This window comes from Apteryx mantelli, chromosome 1 (assembly GCF_036417845.1).
Source record: "Apteryx mantelli isolate bAptMan1 chromosome 1, bAptMan1.hap1, whole genome shotgun sequence".
NCBI lineage: Eukaryota > Metazoa > Chordata > Aves > Apterygiformes > Apterygidae > Apteryx > Apteryx mantelli.
This window is the reverse complement of record NC_089978.1, coordinates 184,909,154-184,933,733: the sequence shown is the minus strand read 5'-3', so window position 1 is coordinate 184,933,733 and position 24,580 is coordinate 184,909,154. Positions and strand designations below refer to the sequence as shown.

Genomic DNA, 24,580 nt, shown 5'->3' with positions numbered 1-24,580 from the left:
TTTGTGAAACTGATGAGTGGAAACAGTTATGAAGTAAAGAAAAACAAAACCCACAGCCTTGACATAGAGACTTTCATAGAATTGAAATAATGTCTTCAATCTACCATGTTTCAAAAATTACTTTATTGGTTTTATAACAGGCCATGCTAAATCTTAAAGCAATTAGATCAAATTAAATGTTAATAAAAGCTATTTAGAAGGTCTGTTGAGTATCTAAAATTTGGCAGAAATGGACAGTTCTTTCTAATCTCTTTCATAGATTCATAAACTAGACAACTGTCAGGTGATCAATGAAACATTGTATTTGAATGTTTCTTGAGCTTGAGATGTAGAGTACAGCCAGAGTGGTCCAGCAAGAATAGTGAGTTGGTTTTGGTGAAAAATTTAAATGTCTTTCTACTTAGAACTTGTGGAGGGAATTGGAACTTGGACTTGAACTTCCATCCTTGGAGATATTCACAACCCAAGTAGACAAGTCTGTGAGCAGCTTCCCCTAGCTGACCCTGCTTTGAGCTAGGAGGTTGGACTAGACTGTCTCCAGAAGTCCATTCTAACTTGAACAGCTCTGACTCTATGAATTTTTTATTAAAGTAACAAAATCTTTATATTGGATGTAAAAGGGAAATGGGCACCTTTAGTATTAGCATTTGCAGAAATACTCTTGTAGTATGGTAATGAAGGAGCCATATAAATACTTGGATATATCCAAATACAGTTCATGCTTCCTGAGGGAGGAGTATTTAAATGCAAGTCTAATGTGAATGAGATGTCTTGCTGTGGAGGTTTTTTTGTTTTAGGGGGTCTGGGGTTTTTGTTGTTGTTTTTAATGAAACATCTTTGGATGCTTGCAGGCACTAGCTTACTTTGAGCAGCTGAAGGTATCTCAGGATGCTTGGCAAGTCTGTGCAGAAGCATTAGCTCAGAGTATATACAGGTAATGCATCTAAGAATCATTGCTCATTTTCATTAGCAATATGTTTGGGTCGGCTTGTTTTTAGCTCTACAGCATAACAGCCAGGCAAACTGTGAACTGGGTAATTGGGAAGCTGTACATTAAAATGGATTTAATGCATACAATTTTAGTATCACTATTGATCGTAACTTAGGTATAATGTCTTCCAAAGAGCAATGTATAAATAAAGCTCCATATAAATTTAGTAGCTCAAAAACCGCTGCTTTATGAAATCCAGAAAATAGGAATGAGTTCTAGTGCCTTGATGAGTACTATCTTTTTTTTTTGGGGGGGGGGGGAATGCTGGGAATGTTTTAATTGTGAAAATATGGGCTTTATATGCAGTGAGCTTGAGAATAGTTCATTGTTCCCACTCTCCTGCTGAGCAGGCCATTTCATTTTTCATGAAACTGATACAAAGCTTGTGTAGTCACTAGTATTTTTGCATGAAGGCATGTATTTATATCTCAAATGCTAGGTTGTTACTTTATCATAGAATCACAGAATAGTTCAGATTGGAAGGAACCTCAGCTATGTATCTCCCAAATAACAATAAGAAAATAGTGATTTACAGTGAATGCTGCTTTTTGTACATTATTTATCAAAACTTCTCTGACTCTATCGGAGTACGCAGTGATTTATAAAACCATGCAAAACTTGAAAAAGAGCACTTTCTAATCTCTATTTACTAAAATGTATGCTGATTGTTGTTAAAATTTTCAGTCTATCTAAGATAAATGTAATAAATGTGTAGATCATAGCATGTGGAACGGTCCTCCTTAGTCTATATCTCAGTGTGTCTTTAGCTTTGCTGTTTAGACACAATGTGCAACTCTTACCCAGTGTACTAATGGTCCCCTGAACATATTATTGAAGCCTACTAGATTTTTTTTTTAAGGCGGGGTACAGTAGTTATTGTAATGTTGTATGTTCAATCCAGAAATCAAAGAATAACAAATTGGTGGATATAGGGAAAAATATAAATATTAATTTAATAATTGCTCATTTTTGACATATGAATTGCTCAAGTATTTGTCACTTTTATTTTGAAGTAACAGCAATAGCTTTTTTTCTAATGTATAGCAATTCTTGATTTGCTAAAGACCACCAGTCTGCAATATTTGAGGAATGTTTTTTCTTTCCAGAGAAGTGCACAATATTGCCATGAGTAACAGAAGTATTTTTCTTTTCTAGTGATGATCACATCAAATTCTTTTGCTTTCAAGTTCTAGAACACCAAATTAAGTTCAAGTGAGTAGTCTTTCTTGATACCAACTATGTAAAGCTATTTAATTTCCATTTTTATGCTGTTTGCAAAGATTTTAAATGGTACCTCTCTTTCCTACCATTCCTGAATAAAAGTTCTTAGGACCTTGATTCTGCAAGCCATTAGCTCAGTGTTATTGGTGAGGTGGCTTTAATCCAGCCCGCAGGACTTTTCTTTGTATTCCTTCACCTTTTCTTGGGAGAAGAGTAGTTTTTTATGAACTCGTGTTCTACTCAGCTAGTCCAACCTGTGCAGGGCTCAACACGGAGCCAGTTACCAAGGATGGCATTAGACTTCCTTAACCCTTCCCCCCTGGGGTGCCCCTTACTCTGCACTCTTGCCAGTTTCTGCAGAAGAGAGGTTGGGTTCTGCAAGTAGCAGCCGTATTCAATACAGAATCCTAGACAAAGCTCTGTTCATGCAGTAAGCATGGCAGAGATGTTGCGAGAAAGTAGCCTTTTCACTGGGAAGTCTTTACATAGTCAACGTAATTTTAGGGAAAATTTACTTTGAAATATCATAAGTTTCATTGCATGGAACTACAGTTGTTCTGCGCTTTGGGCCTGGACCTTCACATCATGGCAGAGATGTCTGTCTCTTGGGGTATCGACATGACTGGTTGCAATATACTGAACATGTGGGTCAGGTTTTAGATAGCAATAAGATATGTTTTGCAGGTGGGTTTCACAATTCTGTTTTGGAGCAGAAATTTAAGACTTAAGTTTCTGAAATTTTATTTAGCTGGCTTTACCTCATTGTCCTCCTTCCTCCACTTGTTCCGGTTCTGTCACCTGCTTCCTGCAGTACGTTTTCTCCTTGTTCCATGCTTCTCATTTTCCTTCTAGCATTTTAAGGTGGGATGCTTTTTTTTTTTTTTTTTTTCTTCTTCTCCTTAACAAATAGGTAGCTGAAAGGGGGAACACTGGGGCCCCATTTAGCAGCAGCAGCTGTTAGGGTCTGTACTAGAGCCTTCAGCAGCTTGGAGGAATAATTGCAGGGAGAGTCTTACTTCCTCTAGTCCTAGGAAGGAACATGTTGTGTGGGTAGTATTGAAGTGGGCTGGTTATAATGCTAAATTCTGCAGAGACTTGTATATGTATCACCTAAATGCAAATTCCTTGCTTGCTTTTTTTTTATTTTGACTTCTCTGTGGTAATAAATGCACTGTAGGCAACCATGTGAAGGACTTGCTTGTGCTCAGTGTTGACAGAATATTTGAAGAGCATACTAAGCAAACTTGAGTATATAGAAATGTCTTTTCTCTCTCCCCATGGATTATGGTCAAATGTGTGTATTTTTTTTAGGGTAATAAGTTATGTCCCTGATAGTGAGGCAGCCTTCCTGCAAAACTTAAGCTTCTACTCCAATACAGGAGGCACTAATGCCTCAGTGTGATTCATTCTTATGGACAAAATATCTTTCCTTATTCTCTCGGTAAGACTTTGATTCAGAATTGTAACATGCAAATAGTCGTGTAAATACCTTTTCTAGGAACCTTTCATTTACACTACTCTGCAGTACAGATTGAAATAGTTTTTGCCTTATGGCATGTTGCAGTTGTCAGGAAGCAAAGTCATATTTTGATCTTGTTACACTTTGTTTCAGATATTCTGAACTTACTGAAGTCCAGCAGCAGCTAATAAGGGAAACACTCATAACATGGCTGCAAGCACAGGTAAGTGCATTCCTTCACAGCAGTCTTACATTAGTGTAGGCTAGCATAATGTGTTCAGTGCAGGTTAAGTGTCCTACCTGTAATCTGAGTTTAAATGTGACTTCCTGTAAAGATACAGTATCTGATAGTGAAAAGCTTTGAACATTCTAATCTTCATTAGAAATTCTTTAAATTATCTGTTGCAAAGAAGTCTGTGCTTGAACTTTTTATTACTGAATATAAAACTTTTACATCAGATAATGATGGATTGTTTAATCGTTGTGTGCCAAATATGGAGTATTAAAAGTTTCCCTTTAGAGAGGTATAATCCAGATTCCTCATGTTCCTGGGTGTCTGAAATAGGACCAGTAACTCTGTTTTTAGTCTAACTCCTATCTGTTAGAGTACTAGCAGATGTTCATAAATGAACAAAGACTACTCAGGCCATGCCTCTATTAGTATGATAGTAGTATATTGACTACTCTTTTTTGTGTAAGCATAGGACCCATGAAGTTTCCCTAGTTTTCTTAGCCTGTCAGAATCACGTGAATCGTACTGCTGACAAAACATCTTAATTTTTCCCTCTATGTCACCTTCATACTGCACCTTTCCTCCCCCTCCTTTTTAACATAACCTTTAAATGATGGTCAGGTTATAAATGATCCCATGTTAGTCATCATTTAGCCCAACTGTAAGTATGTAACTTTGGAAGCTTGGTGAATGAATTCTAATTTTTGCTGATTTTCATAAAGTCCCCTCTAATTGATTTCCTTCCTATGTCAAGAATTAATAAAATGAAATATTATGTTAATATGTTTTGATGCAGTTTGAAGTTAATTTTGGAAGCAGTTATTGGGGAGAAATAACTCTTTTTTTCCTTTTGAAGAGAGTTCATCTTCCCTACATAGTAAAAGTGCAGGGGTGTGCTTCCACTTCACAGCAGTTGACATGCATTTTCTTAGTCTGAAATGTCATTAGCTTTTGCTGGAATAAGCTACTGTAGCTGAACTTGCATTAAATATCAGTTGGACCCAAGTGTTTGCAACCAGCAAAACCATCAAGTGGGCTGATACAAATCATGCTGATCTCTACCATTATCTAACTGTCATTTTGCTTATTCTGCACTGGAAATTTATATTTGCTTTGTTTTCACAAAGCTGAACAGTAAGAATGGGATATAATACAACTTGAAATAATACTTGAAAATCATTGTGAAATGGATTAAAATTATTTTTAATTTCTCTTTGTGGCAAATTGCCCCATTTAGGGGGAGGTTATAGAAAAAGAGGAGGGAGAGAAACTGGTAGAGTGACAGATTCCTTCTTTCCCTGATAAGCTGAGATTTAAAAGCACATCTCAATATTCTGAAAGCTAACATTTAACTTAGGCAGAAGTTAACCTCAAGAGGACCATATCTTGCTTTCTAGAAATTGTTGTTTATTCCTTCCACCAACTTAACAAACTTGCTGTTATTATTGAAATAACACATGTAATGTCTTACTATCAAATAAAAGACTTTTGTATCATCCAGAGAGAATGTTGTCCCTATTTCATTAAAAATTTGCTGTTTTCTTCAAAATCTTTGGAAGGATGAGACTTTATTATCTTAGCCAGTAAGAGTGAAGAGAGGAAATATATTACTTGGTGTACAGAAATCAACAAGCATAAATGATATTTCTCTAAAAAGAATATCCAAACAAAACATTTTGTTTCTACCAGATGCTGAATCCCCAGCCTGAGAAGACTTTTATTCGCAACAAAGCGGCACAAGTCTTTGCATTGCTTTTTGTTACTGAATATCTCACAAAATGGCCCAAGTTTTTTTTTGATATTCTATCAGTAGTTGACCTTAATCCACAAGGAGTGGATATGTACCTCAGAATCCTGATGGCTGTTGATGCTGAGCTGGTAGACCGTGATGTTGTTCATACATCAGAGGCAAGTTATAACTTTGCATTATCATCTTCTTTAAAGTTCAGAAGAGTTCTCTAGTTTAATTAGGGCAAAAGACTTGCAGAGGTTTTTTGTTTTTTGGTTTGGGGTTTTTTTTCCCCCTCCCTATGGCAACTCTACCTTAGAGACATTAGGTGGTTTAGATTCAAGAGCCATATGTCATTTAATGCTCTTTATGTTTTCATACTTTTCAGTTAATGAATTTTTTTGCTTGAAATGCTCTTGCAGCCCACAGAGGAGACCTAGCAAACAAAAACTAATGGATTGAATTAGCCAATTTAATGTTAGAATGACTCATTTTAAAATTTTAATTTCTACTAGTGCATTTTTTAAGGAATCCTAACATCAAAAACCTATTTAATGGGCTAGAGGACTTCTTTTCTCTTTGTCAGCCTTTTTTTAGTGTTTGGGCATTATGGGCAAAAAAATAAATAAAGGAAAACCTAGGGTATTGATTGTTTTTCCTTGCAAGGAGGAGTAATCTACTCTTCTGGGGTTTCTGACCTCTGTTTGAGTTATTTATACTGCTTGGACTAGCATTATCTGGAAGAGGATGTGAAAATGCTACTAGTTTATATTTTTCTATTACAAGATTAATTTATCCTTTAACTCTATTGATAGGAGGCTCGTAGGAACACCTTACTGAAAGATACTATGAGGGAACAGTGCATTCCAAGTTTGGTGGAATCGTGGTACCAAATCTTACAAAATTACCAGTATAATAACTCAGAGTTGACATGCCAGTGCCTTGAAGTTGTTGGAGCTTACGTATCTTGGATAGATTTGAGCCTGATAGCCAATGAAAGGTAGGAGTTTTTTTGATGGCACATCTTGGTAAAAGTAACCTTCATAGCATGCTGATTGTATTTCTATGATACTACATTAAAACTCATCTTTAAATAAAGACTTTAATTATACATTCATCTATGTTTCTTAATGAAGCATTTGACTTTTCAAGATGATATCATGGCCAAAATGGACATGCACAGTTTGCCAGATTCTCTGTGAAAAGTTTAACATGCTGGTTTTAGTCAGTGCAGTAGACTTTAAAAATTAAAAAAAAAAAAAGCAAGTTGTAAATATGTGAACAAATAATATAAAGCTTCTATATGATGCTACTGTGTATATATAAAAATAACTTTTTTTATTTTTTCTCCAGGTTTATAAATATGCTGCTAGGTCACATGTCTGTGGAAGTTCTTCGGGAAGAAGCCTGTGATTGTTTGTTTGAAATTGTAAATAAGGGAATGGACCCAATTGATAAAACAAAACTGGTTGAATCTTTGTGTCAAGTATTACAGTCTGCTGGCCTCTTCAGTATTGATCAGGTTTGTAAATTGATTTTGAATAAGAGTGAGTTAGACAGTTCTTAAACAAGCAGATGAACAGAAAACTAAAAAATAAGTCTATGTAAGCAGGGGAAAACTGCCTGTGCCTCTGCGTCAATGCTAAATGTTTGTAGCAGTTTTATGATACTTAAGTTTGCTATTAGTATTTGTTATTCTTTTAAAATATAATGTTTCAGTTTCTTTGTCCTCACTAACTTTTTCTTTCTTGAATCAAGGTACTGTGTACTCCTAATACAATCCCATCACTTCTCCTTTCCTCTCCTAAAGTGTACTGTGCTTACTGTTTATGTGTCTTCAGTGTTTCAGTGCCTAGAATCCTCACTTCTAAATGATTCTGTAATAAGTACAAGTATGGCAGTCAAGGCAGAGTTTTTCTAGGGTGAAACCTTAGACCATCTGTACATAATTAGGCAGAGGAAGGAGATAGCTTTCTTCAAGTTTTATGCTGTTATGCACGTCTGCACTGTCAGATATGAGGCTTGAAGTTCTTACCTGTGAGCTGTGGAAAATACACCTACCAGGCAAAGACTCATTCCCTGTGCAGCTGTAGTGCATGAGGAGCAGCTGTTTGCTACCTGCTATGGAGAAAGATGAAACAGCTCTTATGAGGCTCCAGTTCTTCAACAGCAAGACAGTTGAATTCTTCATTGTGAAGCCTTCTTCAAATTTGTATGCCTACTAGAATGCAGAAAACATACATTCATTAATTCAGGAATCGTTCCTTTAAAAGTCTTACCTTAGTGTCTCTGAGGAAGACTTGCTATTCCTGTGCTTTTGTATAGCTTTGTCAGGGGGCAAGGCTTGTGTTTAGAATGGTTGTTCTAGCAATATTTCTCAATTCTAGTCAGGGGATTTTTGCAAATGCAAGCCCTAAGTACTTAATAATCACTCGCTCTTAAAGGATTACTGAAAATTTCTGCTCACTTGTTTATCAGTATTTCTGAAGTGAACTGTAGCTGTTAAATCTTTAAAGTTTTCCCATAAAGTGTCTTTCCTCTTATCTACCATAGATTAAGCTGTGTATGTGCTTCCCCTAGAATTATAAACCTACTTCTTGCTGTAAAGTGAAAAGAGAAACCAGCTAATCTGAAGAGATGAATCAATCTGTTCTTATATGATGGAGGACAGCCAGCTCTAACATTGCTTTAATTTTTGTCTCTCCATTCCACGGGGAAAATGAACCAGGCAATTATACTATCCACCTAGGAGACAAATGTTGCCTTTATATTGCACTATGTACATACTAAGCACAGGCAGTACTGTCTATAAGCTCATGCCATTTAAATCTGAACTCTGCTATTATTTTCAATCAGACTTCTTTTGTTGCAGGAAGATGATGTGGATTTTCTGGCCAGATTTTCTAAGCTTGTCAATGGGATGGGGCAAGCGTTAATAGCTAGTTGGACTAAACTGGTAAAAAATGGTGATATAAAGAGTGCTCAAGACGCTCTGCAAGCTATTGAAGCAAAAGTGGCCCTAATGTTGCAGCTCCTAATTCATGAAGATGATGACATCTCATCTAATATCATCGGCTTTTGCTATGACTACCTTCACATCTTGAAACAAGTAAATATGTCTTCAGTTTAACGTCACTTTTTGACTTATTATTTACTTTGATTTCTTGGGAATATATGAAGCAATACTTTGTGGAAGCTGACTGCAAAATAATCCTTTTAGACTAATTAGTGTTGAGTATCTTTATTGGCCATGGGCATACTATTTATAAAGTTTTTAGAAATCTGAAGGAATTGGGTTAAATCTTGTGATAAGTGGAAAGACTGCTTGCAGATCATATGGCTGTAAAAGAAAAGCAAATGTATCTTGCTTATTAGAAAAAGAGTTATGATGCAAGAAATAACATTTGAAATTTGTGTTTATAGCTTTCTGCGCTTTCAGACCAACAAAAAGCTAATGTAGAGGTAAGAATTAAAACTTTATTTTGACTAGAGTTTTACTGCAAGAACGCGTTGTGTGACAGAACTTTCGTTTTGTTGAAACAAATCATGTTTGTGTTTGTATGCCTTAAAATGTGCCTATGGACAATAATTAAAGGGGAAAACTTAAAAGTAAGGACAGTATGAACTGTTCCATCTTCTTCCACCCAGTAACTTCAGCTGTTTCTTTAAATAGTAAACCTGTACTAAATCATGTATGAAGACGAAAGCTGTTTCAGTGCCAGCCTTCCCAAACAACTCTAGTATCTTAAGCCCATCTTGGTAAGCTCCTGGAAAGACTGTTAATATTTTGCTCTGAAATCAAGATAGAAGAAGAGGTTTTCCCTAAAGCTTTGTATTCTTATTAAAACCTGCTGTAATTCCAAAGGATTGGAAGAAGTACGGAAAGAGTTGTCATAAAATTCAACCCTCAATAATATGTTAAACTTGTGAAAAAAGATGCTATTCAAATGTGATGCTTGTACTTAGGATGGGCAGCTATACATATTGTTAAGTTTAATAAGTAAGGTTTATGTACAATCTTGGAGTAGTAAGCTTGTTTGGTTTATTCAACACAGCCCTTCTGGACTTCTCTTCTCTGTGGACCTTTCACACAAATTTAGATCTTGGACTGGCTAGGTTTGTGCAGGTCTTCTGCAGGCTGATACAATTGAAAACTGTGATTCCTTTTTCTTTACAAACAAAATTGAATTCTGTACTTGTTCTCTAACAGAAAATTTTAAGTTCAGTTAACTATGTCCAGATTATCTTGATCTGGTTTTGTTTAATGTATCTTTTAATCGGATGAACTAACATTATAGAGAAGTTTCATAACACCACTGAACCTTTTGTTTTTGTTCTTCTGTCCCTTTTCTTCTTTAACTGGATCAAATCAGATTACCACTGAAGCACACAAGACACTTTTGAACTTACTATTTAGTAAAATATTTAGTCAAGAGTTTTAAGAATCTGAAACAGTAGATAATAAGATCAAAGGGATACATCTAGAGTTTGAGATTCAACAGAGACAAGATCTTTATTCCTGTTGCAGGATTTACACAACAGTCCTTACTAATGGTGAAATTGCACCTCATTGTTTGAACTGATCTAATGGCTTGCTGCTGCTGAAAGGGGAAGGTTTTGCTTCTCCTACTCCCTTGGACACTGGTCCCAGCTGTTATTCTTGGATCTGTTGCTGAACTAATTCAGCTTGTTAACCTGGCAAAAAATTAACCTTTCAGGCATGTTGAGCTGTTAGAGAAGTTAGTTATGGCTAAAACAGGATCTCAGACAACCTGAGAGCTGAGATTCCCTCCCTCTAGTTCTGTCATCTTAATTGTTGTTCTCAGTGTGGAACCAAACAGCCCAGATTACAGGCGAGGAATAAAGCCAGATAATACTGCCAGAGAAGAAGCGCTCTGCTGAGTCATCTATGCTGTGTCTCTGGAATGGCTTCCGTGTGGTGTTTGGATATAATGCGTCTGTTTAATATGGACTATTACTTCCGCTGCATCTCTGAAAATTGTAGTTCAAATGGAATTAACTAAACTTTTGCAAATATTTTAACACAAGTTTTAATGTTTCCTTTACTGTAGGATTTTAACTGTTGCTTCTTATCACTTGCCTGCTTCTGCACTCAGTTTTGTCTGTTTTGTTTCTCTACCCTAGGCAATCATGTTGGCTGTTATGAAGAAGTTGACATATGATGAAGAATACAATTTTGAAAATGAGGTATTCTGATGTAAAAACAGACTAAAATGCAACTTAAATTACATGTAGAAAACTTGCTCACACTTTAAAAATCAGTAGTTTATACAGGCTAAGCATTTGAAGGTTTGAAGCTAAGGTCTGTGGGCTGATATTTTTTCTGTGTGGAAAGCTTTTTAACCTAAGGGCATGTCTGAATAGTACAAAACAATATAGTAAAGGGTTATCCAAGCCAGTTAAGTTAACGGGTTAGTTACAGCTGCATTTCACACAGAATCATTTCTAGGCAAATAGAGCTGTGCTGTTGGCTAAGCATAGTTGTTGAGCTGGCTCGTTCAAAGGGAGTTTGCATGTTTCCATGTGTTAGTCCTATGTCGTGCAACAGATTTGAGAGAGAGACTCTGTAATGAAGCCCTTAGAGGTGCTGCTAGACAACATCTGGAGGAGGTCTAACTTCTGTAAAAATAGCCTAAAGAGAAAGAAGTTTATTTGATTGTCTTGATTTCACTTTTCTCACATGCTTGTATCTCTGTCAGCCAGCAATAATAATTGAATATTTTCTGCAGACTTACTTTTGCTCCAAACTTTTGGGAAAGTATAGTCTTAAAAAAAGTTGACTTGGACTGTATGCAGTCAACGGTAAATGTTTCTGTCAGTTTAATTTTAAAACTAAATTAGATGCTGAAGAACTTCTTTATGAGGAAGGAGTCAATTTTCAAGAGCTGGGTCAGTAAGGTTTTGCCAAGAACAATTTCTTTCATTTACTTTTGGCTTTTATCTTCAGTCTGAAAAGCCATTTTTAATGTGTTTCTGGACTGAACACAGTAGACTTCAACATATCACTGAATTACAACCAGACAATAAAAGAGCCTGCTGTTACGTTGCAGGAGCATAAGATGAGCATTACTGAATCTTCTGAGCTTGGTATATTGTTTCCTTATGAACGTATTTTTGTTCTAGGTGCGATTATCTAAAACAGTTCTGAATGTATTTAAGCATGAAAATATGGGCTTCCTGATATGTGACTGTCTTGTAGGGTGAAGATGAAGCAATGTTTGTGGAGTACAGAAAACAGTTGAAACTATTGCTGGACAGACTTGCTCAGGTCTCACCAGAATTACTGTTGGCATCTGTCCGCAGAGTTTTTAACACTACACTTCAGTAAGTTTTTTGTATGTTTACGTTAATCTTACGTGAACATACTATCCTTAGCTTTTTTGCCTTTTTTATTGTCCTGGTTCATACTGAACATAAGCATGATGTAGCAAAGAGAAGTCAATTGGTTGAATAAGCTTGTTATAACTTTATGATAAACCTGACTTCGTATAATAGAAAAAAGCTTTCCTTATGTAATCTTGAATGAGAGCTGCTTCCCCCCCCTCCCCCCCCCCCCCGGAGATGTCTCTTGATCTGTCACTTATCTGTACAACAACAGCCACTTGGACAGATGCATTTGTTTACTTTACACCTCAAGGGAATGCATGTGACATGTAGAAAGTAATTTTATATGTTACTGCTAGCAGAGGAACAAAGTTGGATGGAGGAAAAGAAGCAGCAGTGAAGTATTTTTGTAAAAAGGGACAGAACCAATCCTAAAACCTGTGTATGTAAATAAAATAACATTATTACCAGGTGCCTAACTAGGAGGAGGGCTGTATATATACAAACAGGAATAGTGTTGTCAGTGGCTGAATGAACTAAAGTTGAATGGCTCATCCACACATCAAAGTAGGCTGTTTTCATACCTAAAAAAGGCATCTGGAGAAATCTGTAGCGTTCAAGTTGAAACTGGTAAAGAGAAATCAGTACTGCTCTGATGGAAAAGAGCTAAATCTATGTATGAGGTCTTTCAAAAGCATCCTGAAATATTGCCTAGGTCTCAGAGTGTGTGTTTGCATAGTTAAAATCAATCTGTCCTTTTTATGCTATGTATCTGGAGAATATTTGAAAGCAAAGAGTAATATAATCACCTTGTAGAAGTGATGATTATTTCAAAAGCTGCTGTTAACTAATATGATCTTCCTATTCCTTGTCTAGGAATTGGCAGACTACACGCTTTATGGAAGTAGAAGTAGCAATAAGACTACTGTATATGTTGGCTGAGGCTCTTCCTGTATCTCATGGTGCTCATTTCTCTGGTGATGTTACAAAAGCTACGGCTTTGCAAGATATGATGAGAACAGTAAGTATGTGTGATGTGGGAGCTATTTAAAAATGCTAGTAAAGACTAAAACGTTCCAGTTTGGTTCATCTTAATTATTGGTATGTCATCTAAATTGTAGTTTAATGCTATAAATGGTTAAAGTGCTAACTTGTTAATGCTTTTATCTGTAGCTGGTGACTTCTGGTGTTAGTGCCTATCAACATACATCAGTGACCCTGGAATTCTTTGAAACAGTGGTTAGATATGAAAAATTCTTTGCTGTTGAACCTCAGCACATTCCAACTGTTCTCGTAAGTTCCACCTCATTTACACTTTCAACTAGGTATGACTTCTCTTGAAATTAAAGAACTTTTTTCCTTTTCTGAAAGTCACTAAGGAAGCTGGCTTTCTTAAATTGTTGAATGATTAGCTTTTCCAGCCTTGTTCAGGGATTGTAAGACTGCAATACTTTTTTGATTGCAGATGGCATTTTTAGATCACCGTGGTCTTCGCCATACAAGTCCAAAAGTGCGAAGCCGAACAGCTTACCTCTTTTCCAGATTTGTCAAGTCTCTTAAGTGAGTAAAAACTATTACAAATGTTGCATTCAGATTGTACAGAAGGGCTATATATGGTGAATTCAGTGCATTACAGTATCATTGGAACAGGCTGGGCTTTAAATGAACTGCAGTGAAGTAATACATCAAAACAGTGTTCTAACAGAGATGTCCTATTTTGAAATACCAAGGTAACACTGGAAAAAATCTGTCATAGAATAAAGAACTTGAATGCACATGCTCAGCTTATTTTTATTAGACGTTAAGACTGAACGGTATAAATGTTTGTCCTACTTTTCCTCAGTTCGGTGAGCACAGCTGAGAGTGCACAGATCTGGAAACTCACAATAGTAACTTACCCTCCCAACCAGGTTCTGAATATTTAGAAAACTTATACAGCTGGAATTTACTCGGTCTGTTAAAGCCCTTCAAACAACTTCGTCCTATTGAACTGATTTCACAGGCATGTATTTGAATGTAGAGGCAGGAGAAGCTGCAAGACAGTTCAGGTTTCAGAAGGATCCTGTTTTCAGCTGTTAATGAAAGTACTTCACTCAGAGGAGTGAGGCTATTTGTGCATGTTTTATAAAAGAATGAGAGAAAGAAAGAAATATTGATTTCCCACTGTGCCATGTATCTATTAGGCCTACCACAAGCACCATATCCATAACCCAGGTATTTCTACAACAATGCTTTGATTTTAAAAGGTGACTTCTATATTGAAAAGATAGTTTAGCAGCAAGCTTTACAACTTAAAGAAAATGCCAAGATTTCTGTAAAAACACATACAATTTTAAACAGTGTTACATATTTATGTTTTACTTCAGTAAGCAAATGAATCCCTTTATTGAAGATGTTTTGAACAGAATACAAGACCTATTGGAACTTTCTCCTCCTGTGAGTACTTAAAGCATTTTTTTTGTAATAAATAAGGCTTGAACTTATTCATCAGTGTGCCAGAATACTTACTGAATTGAGTTTAGTATGCTAACGTATTTAAACACAAATAATTCTCTTGCTTTTTTCGTGTGAGATCGCTCGCATGCATCCATTTGTACCTAATTTTAATAACATTGCTCACTTGAGTTTCTAGGAGTGTAGGCTAGAGATGGGTATATAGAAGATAATTCCTGTGAACTGTATAGAAATAGTTGTTCCTCTTATGTTTTATGAGTTTTTGATGTTTCTACTTAAGCAGGAAAAGATCAAAACTGTTGTAACTGTTCTGTAGAGATTGCTTATGCAGTGATTAAAGAAAAAGTAGGATCTTTAAATTTTTATCAGAAGACCTCCATAAGAATGCATTTAGCAATTTATGCCTATTATCTTCCATTCTAGGAAAATGGTTACCAGGCTCTCTTAAGCAGTGATGATCAACTGTTCATTTATGAAACGGCTGGAGTATTAATAGTTAATAGTGAATATTCCGCAGAAAGAAAACAGGTTCTAATGAGAAATTTGTTGACTCCACTGATGGAGAAGTTTAAAGTATTGTTAGAAAAACTGATGATGGCACAAGATGAGGACAGACAGATGGCACTGGCAGACTGCCTGAATCATGCTGTTGGGTTTGCTAGGTAGGTACAGCATTTCTAGTTTGAGTAAAAGGAAAGTGTAAAAAATTTCTAGCGAGGAGGGATTGAGTTTCTACCTGTTCTTTATTGACCTAGAAAACTTTTAGTGGTTGTGGAATTTTTCATAGTAGCCCAGAAAATGAGTTAAGCCCTCTTAGAAAAGGCTGTTAGAGATGTAGATAAAGAGAATATTGAGCAAGTCTATAACAAACTGACATCTATTTCTTTCCTCATGAAATAGCTTCCTCAAAGAGCTCTATGGAGCTGTTTTGATAGTATGTTGTTTGTGAATTGTTAGAGTTAAATCTCCAAAAGCTACCAAAGTATAGCTACTTCATATCAAATAATTGTTACTTCCAGTGTTTGTCTCACATCTCATGAAATGTAATATTTTAGTTTAGTACATGGGTTTTAAAGCATACGTTATTCTAGATGTTATTGCTACCCCATCATACTGGAATGTGAACTTATATAAACTTGGTGTATTGCTTTTTCAGCCGAACCAGCAAGGCCTTCAGCAATAAGCAGACTGTAAAACAGTGTGGCTGCTCTGAAGTATATTTGGACTGCTTACAGACATTTTTGCCAGCTCTCAGTTGTCCATTACAGAAGGAAGTTCTGAGAAGTGGTGTCCGCACTTTCCTTCACCGCATGATTATTTGCCTAGAGGAAGAAGTTCTTCCATTCATTCCTTCTGCTTCCGAACATATGCTCAAAGATTGTGAAGCAAAAGACCTTCAAGAATTCATTCCTCTTATAAACCAAATAACAGCTAAGTTTAAGGTATGATATTGCATAAGCTTTTGGGAGTCAGAGCATTGCTGAATAGCTGTTTTCTGAGTACGGAGAAGAGGGTGGAATGTGTCAGAACCTTACCTCACTGTTAATAAATAAGAATCTGACTAGGAAACAGTCTTCTCCCACAGTCATACATGGCTGGACTCGCATCGGTTAAATGAGTGTTTTTCTTTGTGATTAGTCTCAAACTTGCATTCTTTCTAGATTTTTGTTTTAATACTTAAAATACTACCTACAGCAAAATGTTATTCTTTTTATTGGCACAATTAACTTCATGCTCAAAAAAGTGCTAAGCTAATAATTCCAACTGTATGCTAAGTTTTGAAGTACTTTTTCTCATTTCTTATAATGAGATTTATGTTTAGGTATATAGAAACACTTGATGTGCGTATAGGGAGAAACACTGATTTACAAGAACTTGATGCAGTATTCTTACACAAAAACATACACTGAGGCTTAATGCAGTATTATACAAAACAGGTCGACAAATATGGAGGTTTTTAAACCTTGGAAAGACTTTGGAGTTCTTGAAACAGAGGCATGAGGTACATATTAAGTAGGAGTGGATCATCAGCTGATTTTATAGCAAAGGATCTTGAAGTAAAGCTTTTGAGAGCTACCTAGTCCTAGTTTCAAACAGTCTAAATGCAAAGGCATTGCAATGTTAAGTTACTAACCTGTTAACTCCTGGCTCACTTCATAGAGCTGCCACAAGAATGTTGTGCAGTTACGAGTAGGATGGCAAACTGATTGCTGTATGAAAAGGTCAAGAAGCCCTTTAAAGGGACTTGAATGAGTCTTTCGGCAGAATGCAAAAATAAAATTGCTAAAAGTGAAGAGAAATGCACTTTGTGAACAGTAGAACAGAACCATAATATACCTGGATAAATCTGGCATCTGGGCCTCTGGTTGGAATATCTTTCTACAGAGTGGACAGTGAAGGGACTTTGAAAACATAAGTCTTCCTCCCTAGTCTCTCAAATACTTTCAATACTCTATAGTCCTTTTCACAAGTGCTCCTACAAGCATTTCGAGATAACAACAGATAATAATTGTCCTCTTCACCTTAGACAAACTAAGGTTGCAGGAGCAAGACTGGACAAATACCATGTTCAGGTATCATGTCTAACTTTATGGTACTGTGGCATTCTTTATAAGAATGTGTTAAAATAAGGATTCTAGCTTTGTGAGGCTCACCTTGAATGCTTTCAAGATTTTTTATCTTTAATCATCTCTTCACTGTAACTAGCTTAAATATTAAGAAATGGACATCTGCATTGCCTCTTTATGGAACTCTAAGGTGTGGCTGAATAGCAATCCCGTGGGATTCTTCACTTTTTCAACTCAATTGTTCAACAACTTTAGTACTATATTTCTGACTGCAAGTAGGAAATACAGAGCAAACTTATTCTGTAATGCCAATAGTTTGTCAGTTTAGGAAAACTTTTTTGTTTAAGCAATCTTTAAAGATAAGTACTACAAAAAGTGACCTGCTGTCAATTTTAGTGTCTCCGAGATGCATTTTTTTATAACTACAATGACTTTACAATAGTACATCTTTGTATTTTAGGGAATTCGAAATAGTGTTTGCCTCAACAGAAGAATGAGAAATGCTGAAAAAGCTTCTGTTTCTACACAGAATGAGACTAGATGAGTAATTAGATATTTTTGTATGAAAGACTTTAGGTGATGTGCAAGTCAGGTATGGTAGCATTCATGGTGAACCTGATGTGACTCACTTTGTTATATACAGTTGGTGCATTAAAATATTAACTTTAAAACTGAATCAAGCTGAGAAATATAATGCACCCTTAAGTTTTAATTTCCAAATGTTCAGCTGATGTAACTGCATGAGTTGATACCCTCTTCCAATCTCCACAGACACAGGTTTCACCTTTTCTGCAACAGATGTTTATGCCACTACTTCATGCTATTTTTGAAGTGTTGCTCCTTCCAGCAGAAGAAAATGACCAGTCTGCTGCTTTAGAAAAACAGATGTTACGGAGGAGTTACTTTGCTTTTCTGCAGACAGTAACCGGCAGTGGAATGAGTGAAGTCATAGCTAATCAAGGTAAAGTAACCCCACTGCAATCCTTTGAGAAACTGAACTGTTCTCATCTAATACAACCACAAATTTGTCTACTAAAATCATTAGCCTAGTTCCTGTAAAGAACCATTAACTATGTTAAGATGGAGCAGACTAAATGCTGTGTTTAACTTTTTCTGTTTAAGCAAGAGTTTGGGTTTGTAAAATCCAACTATAATTGACGTATTCTTCCTAGTGGTCATATGTAAGCAATATTGATATTTATTTTTTCCAACTTGTAAGGAGAAGAATAGTGTCTCATGCAACATTGTATTTGATTTGCAAATCAGAGCTCATAAAATATTTTCCTGTAGAAAGGCATTTCAAAATGGATAGCAATGTTCAAAACTGGTATGAATGTTCAAACTGTTGGACAAGACCACTCACAGCTGCTAGTATTCTTAGCTCATCATGTATTATTCACTTTCTGAAATACACATCAATAATTTCTTCCATAATTTCTTTTGTTACTATCACCTGATCTTGTCGTCTATGGTAAAAGGCATCATTTGACTTCTTAAATATGTAGTTACCAGGTTTTCCCCACCATTAGCGCTGAAATGTAAATTATTGCTTTTCATAACAGGAATTCAAAGTCAAATATTCAGTTACTTGATTCTTTACTAAGTAATTCTTTCAATCTGTATTCAGTCAAAATCTCTAGGGATTTTAAAAGCTTTAAATTGACTCATCTAATAGATGGAGCTCAGATCTCCTTCCCCCATCCCTAAAATGCTTGGGTAATACCTGTGGGAAAGGAAACAGTGGTGTTAAAGTAGCAAGAGCATTCTTGAAAGAGGCATATGAGGCATTTGTGATCAGCTAAGACATTTTAAAGGAACTGAACAGGAATAAGTATGGAAGCAGCACAGAAGTTTGAAGTATGATAAAAATATCTGTGCATATGCTAGAAGGCATGTGAGCTACTTAATTAAAACTCAGCAGAACTTAACTATAGCAGGTTTAGACAGAAGAAAACTTGTATTTGTAAAAAGAAAAAAAAAAAGTCAGTGCACCCCTTCACCTTAGTGTGTATTAAAGACCAGTAAAGAAAACAAAATATTAAAATCATCAAAAGGAATGGATTATAGCCTAAAAGAGCGGTTTTGCATCATGGGGGAAGCTTCCCAAAAATATGAGACATCTGGGCAAAAAAACTATTTTTGCACAGTTGAACGGTATTTGCACAGTATTTTTAAGTTGAAACATATCTTCCAGTATGGTATTTTTCTGATATACAATAGTGTGAAAGTACGGAAATGTCTTAGGCTGCAGTCTTAAATAACAAGCTTATTTTAAATCTATTTAAGGTGCACAGAATGTGGAGCGTGTGTTGTTCACTGTCATTCAAGGAGCAGTGGATTACCCAGATCCTATTGCACAGAAGACTTGTTTCATTATTCTTTCTAAGTTGGTGGAGCTTTGGGGTAAGACTGTCTTTTAATAATTCCTTTCTAGCTGCTACTAATCATGAGCAAGAATAAAATATGGAATGTTATTTTTCTTTTCAGGAGGCAAAGATGGACCAGTAGGTTTTGCAGACTTTGTCTACAAGCACATTGTCCCTGCATGTTTCTTAGCACCTTTAAAGCAAACATTTGACTTAGCAGATGCTCAGACAGTATTGGTGTGTATTACAGAATTTTTACTTTCATTTGTATGGGACAGATAAATAACATGCCCATGTGGTATCAAAGATTGGCTTGTCTCACAAACAAAAGCTCTTATGTTTTTTAATGGAGTACTGGGATGCTAATTTTTGGGAGTGTGGTACTGTATTCTGTAGCTCATCTATATTTAAAGTGAAGCTAGAGAATTGCAGGTTTGAGTGTTTAACATTGACCTGTATTATTTATGAATTAATTTCAGTGAAAGTGAACAAATGTAGATGTCTGTTATGTAATTCATCTTGGTTTATTAGCTGTGACAGATTGTTCTGGTTAGAGCGGAGCAAAAACTAGAAGTAATGGTTAAAGTTCAGTTAGCATTGTGTGAGGGAAAGGGCAGTGATAATGGCTTGAACTAGCCCTTGTTTTGGGCCTTGTTAGCTTCTTTGGATTTAAATACTTAACCAAAAGGCTAATTGAATAGTCTAATGTTATTCATTATATTACAGGCTTTATCAGAATGTGCAGTGACATTAAAAACAATTCATCTCAAAAGGGTAAGCTTCATAATACTTTGCAGAGAATAACACTTACAGGCTTCTCTAGTGCTTTTATCAATTTCTAGAAATACATATATAAAAATAAAATAGTAATTCATCCTCAAGAGTTAATAGGATGGCTATGATATTATATAGGAATATAGAATCCAAACTCTTGACAGTTTACAGCAAAATATTGACCTTTCATTAAGGAGAAAAATCTACTCACTTGGTTGTTACTGGATTTAGTTGAAGAATTGTCATTCTTTTGCTTTTCAGTATAGTACTTAAACTGACGTAAAAGGACAATTAGAGATGTACTATAGAGTACTTTGGCAAAAACTAAAGGCATCTTTCAGAATCTAAGGGACTTGATTGAAAAACACTTAGGGGGAAAAAATGAATTTTGCATTGGTTAACAATTAAAACATTTTAGCATGTTTCCATTTTAATGGGAAAGCAAGCAGTTTCTGTGTCCATGTTACTGTTTCTGCTACACCCTTGAAACTGCTGGCTGACTTTTCTCCTTCTGTCAAACGCAAGTAAAAAAGTCACAAATATAAATAACTTCTTAATTTTTTTGTGTAAACTAGCAGAGAAGAGATTGTGTTTTAATTGAGGAGACCTGAGTTTGTGCTTTATGCCTAAAAGCAGTGAGGAGAGACAAATCTGTAGGAAATGGAGCTTTGGTAAATGAAATGCTTCCTATTGCAAATACTGTTTTTATTAACACTACCAATGCAACTATAGCAGAATGATCTGAAATCCTTTTTTCTACACCTCATGTGAACTGTATACCAGGTTCCAATTCTAAGGTTAACTTATGCCTGAATGAAAAAAAAAAAAGTTGATTTGTTTTCCTCTTGTAGAGGTATTGGGTCTTGTTTGTATACCACTGTACAGTAAAACCTCTTGTAGTGAGAGGCATTTGATAAATGCAGTTGAAGAAAACAAACAAATACTAATATATTAGACAAAACAGACCTGTCTGCTTCTCTCAAAGGTTTGGGAGTTGTACCATTTTATACTGTTTGTCTACCTTAAATTACATGGTCAGTGTTACAAGAAACTGACCGGCTGTTTTGTAGTTCTTATTTCAGCGCAATTTCTCAAAACCTTTTCTTCTGTGTAACAAAAGGTACTGAAATGTGGAATTCTTAATGCCAAGGCTGAGATAAATCTTTCCCTTCGCTGCAACTGAGAATAATGTGAACATTTGGTATTTGATATGCACCCCTTCTATGTAAAATAGTCAAATAGACCATCTTTTTTCAACAGTGTAAGCCTATGAGTTCCCAAAAGTATATATGAAAATATACTTGAACAAGTTGTGTACTGCTTTTCTTTAGGGTCCTGAATGCATACAGTATCTTCAGCAAGAATATCTGCCTTCTTTGCAAGTAGCTCCTGAAATAATTCAGGTAGGAATTCCTAAAAGAACACTTGGAAAATTCTAACTAGCAGAAATTCTAAATGGGAGCAAAAAATATACAGGCAAAATTAGTCTCCTACTGCCCCTCAATAAAAAATATTTTGATATGTAATATTAGAATGATTCATTTACTGTAAAGAGTGAAGTCACTGCAAGAATACCTTGCAGGAAAGAGTCCAGTGCATGTCTAAGCCATATTTCTACTTTAATTCAAATACTTCTTCCCTCAAGTTAAAATGTATCAGAATACTTATGGCAAGAACTCAAAAGTTGAGTGACAATATCGAATGTATAAAAAAAAGTATAAAAAGAAGTGTAAAAATAAAGGTCGTGTTCATCACTATGGAAATTCAAGCCACATCTCTGGTTCTACTGTCAAAGTGCTGCACAACACAGGGTTCCCCCTGCCCCTTACTTCGGAGTGGTAGATAGTTTAAGAGGGTTCTCAGAAGTGAAATCTTTCACACCTGACTATGGTCTCAGTATTAAGCATTGCTAGCCACATGGAAGCATCCTGTGTTATTGGGAAGGAATCATTAGCTGTTGACTGACAAGATTTTAATTGTGACAAATATGGAAACTGTAGTAATGAGGTTTGCTGCTTTAGGATATAATTGTACTCATAAGGCTTAAATTGTATAGCTTTTAAGTAGCATTAAAAATATGTGAAGATCAAGTATTATTCATTTGCCCCAGTGTTGTTTTTTGATCTAAGGTTATAATTTTTTTTCAACAGTGACAGACATGTTTTGCTGTAATCTAATGCAATTCAGGGTGTGTATACTACTTTAGGTGTAAATGTTTATCTGAAGTATTTATTTCAAGCCACCAAAAGTTACTGGAAAAGTTTGTTTAGAATCTCCTTGATTGCAGTCCTCTTAGATAGTCCTGCTTCTCTATATTCAGCTAAGTGTGAACTTGATACCCTGTATTTGAAAACTTAAACTTCTTTCACCTCAGAATGCATTTTGTCATCGTCTTATAGCCTATTACGAATTTTTTTAGTCATAACATGCTTTTTTGTTTTGTTTTGTTTTTTTGTTACCCATTAGAGAAGATACAAACACACACCGATGGCTTACGTAAAAGATTTTTTTTATATACTCCTAAAATAGCTCAGGTTGTTTTCTTCCTTTTACCTATTTAGTATTTCATTATTTTCTCTTACAGGAATTCTGTCAAGCACTTCAGCAGCCTGATGCTAAAGTTTTTAAAAATTATTTAAAGGTAAGGATTTTTTGTTTCTTTAAATAGTCTTTAATTCAATCTGAATTTTGTCACATAATTCAGTCATGGTAGTGACCTGAAGAAAGTTTGAAATATTGATTGCTCCAACTTCAGACTAAAATGATTTCATAGCTTTTAGGTACTGTGAATTTCCAAGTAATAAAAGTAATTTTTTTTAATTGCTCCTTCTTTCCAAATAACTACATCTGTAGAATGGTCACTTATCCTCAGCACCTTGTTATATATCCTCAGTAGCTTGGTATTTGTGTGGCTTGTGCTGTTTGTTTAGCTGAAACAGCAAAAAGGTGATGTCTGTACTTGCAGAGAATGTCGATATGCTTCATTTGGGAGGTTTTGAGGAGTGTAATCAAAATAGCCCAAGTCACACCCTTGAGATCAGTGGTTCAGTATGTTAAAGAAAATTAAATGTATCTAACTGTCTTACAATTCTGAGATATGGAATGGTTAAATTGTACTCCCTCTGTCTTAAAAGATTTTTTTTTTTTATAAATTTTTAACAGGTATTCTTCCAGAGAGCAAAGCCCTAAGGGAAGTACTGGAATCTCGTGTATCTCTTTCCATAATCAGGAACTCTGGCTGTTAATTTATAAAAATGCTAACTCTTGTGCCATTCAGACTGGTTTTGTTTTGTTTTGTTTTTTAAATGTTGCTTTGTGCTCACATCAGTACATGTTTTAGCCTTTGTGTTTAAAAAAAAAAAAAGGCAAAAAGCAAATGCCCCACTTCTGTGTCTCGAACATGAAGGCATGTGACAACATGAAAAGCTTCCTGTATACCTACACAATACTTTTATTATGTATAGGATGATTTAAGCTTATGCTGTAACATATACAGCAATAAAATGACTTATTTTTGAAGTTAAATGTAAAAATCCCTTAGGAGCATAGTAATGGTTATTAAAATGTGTACATTTTTGATACTGAGTAAAATGTTTTCATAAGACATAAAAATTCATTTGTTCATGTATGGTGACATGAAAATAAAACAATCAAAGCCATTTTTGTAGATAGTCATTTCATTGAAGTTGTCTTAATGATAAAATATATATATACCTCCTATAAAACAGATGGGTTTAATAAATGATTTCATTTAAAAGTTGCATCTGGTTCTATCTTTTTTTTTTAATCAAAAAATAAAATTTTATCTAGTGAAATATTAAGTCTCTTCGAATCATTTTGGTTGATTTTTTAGAAGCCACAACATTCTGTGGTCTTTTGGCTGTGAGCTGAGCAGAACCTGGCAATATTACTGATCCTGGGATGATAGCGGTATTGCAGTCTTGCAGGTGGAAGATCCTGGTAGAAAGAATGAATTGCATTCATTAAAATACTTCAGTAGGGTCAATGGTCTATACAGAGATTTTAGTAAAGTGCCTGTTTGCAATTTTATCCCAACATATTTTATGTCAGTTTATTTCTTTGCTTTTCTGTTTTTTAATTGTATAACTTCTTGGTTTTTTGGTTTTTTGGTTTTTTTTTAAGAAGAAAAAAATGTCTTGCTATGCACACGACTCTCAAGAATAGATGTTCATACTAAAGAACTGATTTAGCTCTGGCATAATCAGACTGAGCATTTCTTCAGAAGGCATGGTGCTCGGTTCTTCATCCGCATTAAATAGAACATAAATGAGATGGTGGGTCAAAAATGGCGACTGGGAGAGGAGACTGGTGATCACTGGATACTTGCTGCCCTTCCCACCCTTCTCACTGATGGAGGAAAGTAGGAGGTGCTTGGGAGGTGCCTTACTTTTGTTTTCCAGCCTATTTCCACCTTTACTGTT

The 24,580-nt window shown here is 35.5% G+C and overlaps 1 protein-coding gene across 2 annotated transcripts in view; it reads left to right on the top strand.

Annotated features, from left to right (window-relative positions):
- XPOT (exportin for tRNA) overlaps positions 1-23,898 on the top strand; it is a 28,561-nt gene extending 4,663 nt beyond the window's left edge. For both annotated transcript variants that reach the window (XM_067314106.1, XM_067314101.1), the window contains 23 exons: positions 852-934; positions 2,147-2,203; positions 3,825-3,894; positions 5,593-5,811; positions 6,448-6,632; positions 6,986-7,154; positions 8,505-8,741; positions 9,056-9,094; positions 10,778-10,840; positions 11,853-11,977; positions 12,854-12,998; positions 13,151-13,270; positions 13,443-13,537; positions 14,344-14,413; positions 14,855-15,093; positions 15,588-15,873; positions 17,770-17,959; positions 19,285-19,401; positions 19,486-19,601; positions 20,091-20,138; positions 21,470-21,541; positions 22,723-22,779; positions 23,301-23,898. In XM_067314106.1, coding sequence (XP_067170207.1) covers positions 852-934; positions 2,147-2,203; positions 3,825-3,894; positions 5,593-5,811; positions 6,448-6,632; positions 6,986-7,154; positions 8,505-8,741; positions 9,056-9,094; positions 10,778-10,840; positions 11,853-11,977; positions 12,854-12,998; positions 13,151-13,270; positions 13,443-13,537; positions 14,344-14,413; positions 14,855-15,093; positions 15,588-15,873; positions 17,770-17,959; positions 19,285-19,401; positions 19,486-19,601; positions 20,091-20,138; positions 21,470-21,541; positions 22,723-22,779; positions 23,301-23,327 — 2,829 coding nt within the window. In that variant the 3' untranslated portion in view covers positions 23,328-23,898. The remainder of the gene's footprint in view (positions 1-851; positions 935-2,146; positions 2,204-3,824; positions 3,895-5,592; positions 5,812-6,447; positions 6,633-6,985; positions 7,155-8,504; positions 8,742-9,055; positions 9,095-10,777; positions 10,841-11,852; positions 11,978-12,853; positions 12,999-13,150; positions 13,271-13,442; positions 13,538-14,343; positions 14,414-14,854; positions 15,094-15,587; positions 15,874-17,769; positions 17,960-19,284; positions 19,402-19,485; positions 19,602-20,090; positions 20,139-21,469; positions 21,542-22,722; positions 22,780-23,300) is intronic.
- The last annotated feature ends 682 nt before the right edge of the window (positions 23,899-24,580 follow it).